Here is a 5,211-nt window from a genome sequence, read left to right on the forward strand (position 1 = left end):
CTGATTTGCATAACCAAATTTCACTCGTTCGAATAGTAAATGTTTCTGTGGCATAAAATGATCTCCAAGTGCCTTTAGAATACGACCTGGCACTTGTTTATCTTCATTTGACAATGTCACTAAACTGTTCATCACTTTTATGCATTCCCTTCATCTTTCTCAGTGAGTTCGGCAACTTTGGCATAATAGTCCCACGATGCTCTAAAATTCTTCAACGCCAGTGCATTGTCTACACATCTTGAATGTCCGTCCAACAATGACATGAGCAATATTTAGGGATACTATGAAACATATTTTAAAAAATTTGGGGGCCCGGAGAAATTCTTATGTTGGTGCAAATCAATACAATGGCGTCGGAAAACAGTGCGGCCAAAAAAAAAATAATAATGATAAATCAAAGGTAAAGACGAACCAGTTTTAGGCGGCCCCTGGACCCTCACCTTTTGCGCTGGGGCCTTAGGGTATTGAATGGAAAACAGACTGGCGTACGTTGTCTCTCCGTGTATCACGTCACACGATGTAAAGATTGTCAGTTATATTTAATGTGCTGTGAGGGAACGATTCCCAGCATTCCTACTTACCGCTTACGTCCTTATTTTGCTTTTTATCTCTCGCCTATTAAACGTTTGCTTTTTATCTCTGGCCTATTAAGCGTTTGCTTTTTATCTCTCGCCTATTAAGCTTTTACTTTTTATCTCTCGCCTATTAAGCGTTTGCTTTTTATCTCTCGCCTATTAAGCTTTTACTTTTTACAACAATACCCGTGCTGATTTTTGTCTGTGGTGGGAGCGCTCGGACAGGAATGTCGATCGCGGTTTCGATTTTTTGTTAGCATTTGTAAAGGCCTGTAGGGGTTTGCCAGAGTAGGTCCACTGGAGTTGTATAGCATTGGGCCGTAAAAAAGGAGGACGGTTACTCAGAAGAGTTATGGTCTAAACCCGAATGCTCGTTGTTCTCTTTCAACATAAAAGATTACCTCATAGAGTAGAGAGCAGTGACGATAGTGTGATAGTTGTCAAATGGTAACACATAACCGGTGAAATGGGACCGTCTTTCGGTTTAGCTCAGTTAGGACTGTATACTAACGGTCGGTGTAGGCCTACACGCTCAGAAAGTAGCAACGCTCACGTCCTGGCACCCTGTGGATACACGGATGTACATTAGGTCTGCACCTGCTTAAACACAGGTTTTTCCGGCACATAAATTTGGTGAACTTATTTGTCATTCAAACCAGCCTAAATGCTTACAATATACAAAGCTGTACAGAAATCATTTCTATACATCGTGTGTAGGATAAACATTGCCATGATGTAAAACACATGTTCGTGTGTATTTCAGTTGAAATCGTGCGATCTATAGCCGATTTTACGCGTTATTTTAAGCCTTTCTGTTTTACAGCAATACTTGGCAGCAGGATAAAGCACCACATCTCTATACAGATCAGGATAAAATCAACTACTGAATCAGTTTCGGGACAAATGTATATTTGCAGTTACCTTCATCCTTTTTGGTCGATTCGCCTAATCCTGTGCATAATTGCGTGTAGCATCGTCTACTAAATTTGAAAATGTGCATTAATTTTATTCAGATAAAGACTTGACCATGATTCCAGAAACTAATAAACAACAACAAAAGCTCACAGACTTTTTGTGTCGTCCAGGCTGGACCCATCTCTGGCCTGGTCTTATGTCAGTGGCAACATCCATATCTGAGCTATGTCTACGTAAGATGTGAAAATATGTATTCGTAGTTGTTATGTCTGTTGATCTTTGTGAAAGACAGACCTATGAATTACTCTGTTTTAATATGTGTATTTATGAATTTGATTAGGCTTTTATGTGGTATTCAAGAATATTTCACTTAAACGTTGGCAGCCATCATTATGGTGGGAGCAAAGCAGGCCTAGCCAGGGGAAAATTCGTTTACCTGTTTGTGAAAGATTACAAAGAGAACAAATATTATCTGCAAAATGAATAAAATATTTAACATCCACTGAGATGACCAAGGAGCCTCTCATCATTTCTGACGCAGTTAATTCAAGTGCAGCTCATGCTGGTTTCCTTTCCAGCCATACTTGGGAAGATCTTGCAGCAACCAGCTGATGATCGTGGGTTTCCCCCGGGTGCTGCCCGGTTTCCTCCCACCATAATGCTGGCTGTCGTCGTGTAAGTGAAATATTCCTGAGCACGGAGTAAAACACCAATCAAATTAATATATAAATATTACTCCGCGTGGTGTTTAAACTTAAATCGGAAAATTGTGGCGTGGGCCCATATTTAAATAAGCATACATTTTCATGCCATGCGTTGCACAAAACATCACCTCAAATATAACAGTGTATGTCGGCATATTATTGCCTACAGATATATACTGATTAGCTAAGTTAGGTCTCTTCAGTCGTTCGGCTACTTATTCGTTTGTGTTTCCTGTGTTTTGCAGAAGCTGTTTGCTGTTGGCGTCTTTAGGTACCCTGGTGTCGCTCCTGTTTTTCTCCTCACAAACTTACACCGTTAGCATTTCCTATCCGCCCTACGCTCTTTCACAATGGAGAGCAAACTGGTCCCGACGAGATCCTGTGTGCACCGAGAGGAGAAGAGTGGCCTTTGTAAAGGTTCACAAGGCCGCGAGCACAACAGTTACCACCATTCTACAAAGGTTCGGATTTTCAAGAAACCTCACGTTTGCTCTTCCGCCCAAGAATGACATATGGCACTTAGGATTTTTTGAAACTCTAAAGCCAGAAAAACTGCCCCCGATTCCTAAAGGAAAGGTCTATGAAATTCTGTGTCAGCATGTTGTGTACAACCAAGATGCGTTTAAGAAGTACCTTCCTCCAGATGTCGCTGTTATAGCGGCGGTCAGAGAGCCACTCGACCGATTCGTGTCGTCTTTCTTGTATTTTCACGAGTATCCAACATTTGTGAAGCAAAAATCAAGAGTGAATGGAAATGACATCATGTTGATGAGAGAGTTTCTGAAAAACCCGGAGTTTTACGAGCCACAGAGATTTAAGCTGGGATCTCTAGCTGTCAACCGGATGTCCTTTGACTTCGGCATTCCTAAATCACAATACAGGAACGCGAGTTTTGTGGACAAGTACATTAAAATGGTGGACGAACATATGGAATTTGTTTTGGTTGCTGATCATTTTGACGCGTCTCTTGTGATTTTAAAACGAAAACTCTGTTGGTCAACTAAAGACATTTTGTACAGAAGACAACATAAGGGTGGAAAGAGAAAACCTTCTATTCCTGAAGATATCAGACAACGCTTGAAATATCTTTCTCCATCAGACTTTCAGCTTTACGATTACTTTAGCCGGAAGTTTCAGCGAATAGCGCAAGCTGAAGTTAACTTATCAGAAGAGGTGAGCATTTTCCAAGAAACATTGAAAAATGTGAATACGTTTTGTGGCGGTCTGAGCAAAAGTGGACCTCAGGTCAAGCACTTTGAAAAGACTCAATTTTCCCACGAATTTAACATCACTAGGTTGGACTGTGATTATCTTAATTTTGGAGAAGAAAAATTTGTAAATCTCCTGTGGAAAAGACAAGCAAAATAGACTGATAACAAGGGGAAAGGATCAAGGTGCATGTTTGGTCATTAAGTAGTTTTTGTCTGTGATTTGGTAGTTTGATTTCTGATTTAATACTGACCTTTAACCTTTACTTTACAATTTGTCTTGTAGATTAATGCATCGAATGGTCAGGTATGACTAACGCTTTGAATGTTTGGTGTGAAGTCAAATTAGGCGTTGTTTTGTTTGTGCACAGTAAATAGAAACTGAGTACCTTATCGCTATGGAAGGTTTAAGAGGGAAGGTTAAAAAATGAAGGGTTCAGGACAAATAATTTAAGATAAAAGGATCAGTTTGGAAGTTTTAGAAAGGAAGACAGGAAGAAGGATAGAAAGTCCAGAATGTAGGGTTGAGAAAATATGTCTCAGGACATATAATTTAGGATAAAAGGATCAGGTTGGACGTACTAGAAAGGAAGAGAGGATGAAGGATGTAAGAAGCATAAGGAATGGTTCAGAAATAAACGTTCAGGGGCCAAATACACAAAGCCATTACTGACTTAAGTCAAAATTTGAAATGCTGTCTTAAAGCTTATTTTTTGGCTTTAGAAATTAAAATTTTGTTCACCTTAGCAGTGTAACCTTAAGACAAATGTGTCTAAATTTCAACTCCCAATACCAAAAACTGAGGATTGTGACAAAGTTTCAAGTTTTGACTTAAGTTACAAACGGCTTTGTGAAATCGGCCACTGGACAAGTAATTCAGGATGAAAGGATTAGGTTGGAAGGTTTAGAAAGGAAGAGGGGATGAAGGATGGAGGGTTTAGAAAGGAAAAGAGGATGTAGGATGGAAAGTTTAGAAAGGAAGAGGAGATGAAGGGTGGAAGTTTCAGGATGGAAGATTTTGAAAGGAAGAGAGGATAAAGGTTGGATGGCTCAGGATGATTGGTCCAGGATGAAAAGCTCAAGATAAATATTTATCTGAAAACGAAAAGGAAGAGGATACGAGATATGTGGATCAGGATGGGAGGTTTAACTTGTAATGTCCAGAATAGCAGAGGATGGGTGGTTCACAATCTCCGTCCATACATTTGCATGCATTTCTTCTATGTTCCAGAAACTGATGAGTATTTTGAAGTCGCAATGATCGAGATGCAAATTACATCAAAATCGTTGACAACGAATTTGACATTTATGTACTCCGATTTGTTGCTTTTGTCATAAATGTATGGTCGTTTCCACAGTTTATATGAGCCACTATATAGTTATGTTTTTGTGCTGCACTACTATAAACAGGTCGGCAGTGAGTCCAACCACCGTGATGTGACCATAATAACGACGTTAAATCGCAATCAATTAATCAACCCATCCATGACTTAATCAATCAATGAATTAATCTATCAACCAATCAGTCACGTTACAGCAAAATTGTATAGGAACATGTCTATAAACATGTGGATCGATTATGTGTTTATCGATTATCGATTTTTTTTTTCGAAATTACTATGTTGTGAGTGTTTTCCTCTTAGATCACGGTACTATGGTTTCATCGTTTGCGTACAAATACAGAATTTGGCAAGTGTTCTTTGCGCGAATTGGATTTATGACGATGAAAAGCTATCGCCTAACAGAAACATTTCTTGAGTATGAACTAATTCACATTTTAACACATATCCTAGTCCTTGATATAATGAC

The 5,211-nt window shown here is 39.3% G+C and overlaps 1 protein-coding gene across 1 annotated transcript; it reads left to right on the forward strand.

Moving 5' to 3' along the window:
• The first annotated feature begins 1,602 nt into the window (after positions 1-1,602).
• LOC135476376 (galactose-3-O-sulfotransferase 2-like) lies at positions 1,603-3,562 on the forward strand. Its single transcript, XM_064756379.1, has 2 exons — positions 1,603-1,688; positions 2,440-3,562. Exons 1-2 carry the CDS (start codon positions 1,603-1,605, stop codon positions 3,560-3,562), a joined length of 1,209 nt encoding a protein of 402 aa, XP_064612449.1.
• Positions 3,563-5,211: the final 1,649 nt, after the last annotated feature.

The sequence above is a fragment of the Liolophura sinensis genome, chromosome 10 (genome assembly GCF_032854445.1).
Source record: "Liolophura sinensis isolate JHLJ2023 chromosome 10, CUHK_Ljap_v2, whole genome shotgun sequence".
NCBI classification, from domain to species: Eukaryota; Metazoa; Mollusca; class Polyplacophora; order Chitonida; family Chitonidae; genus Liolophura; species Liolophura sinensis.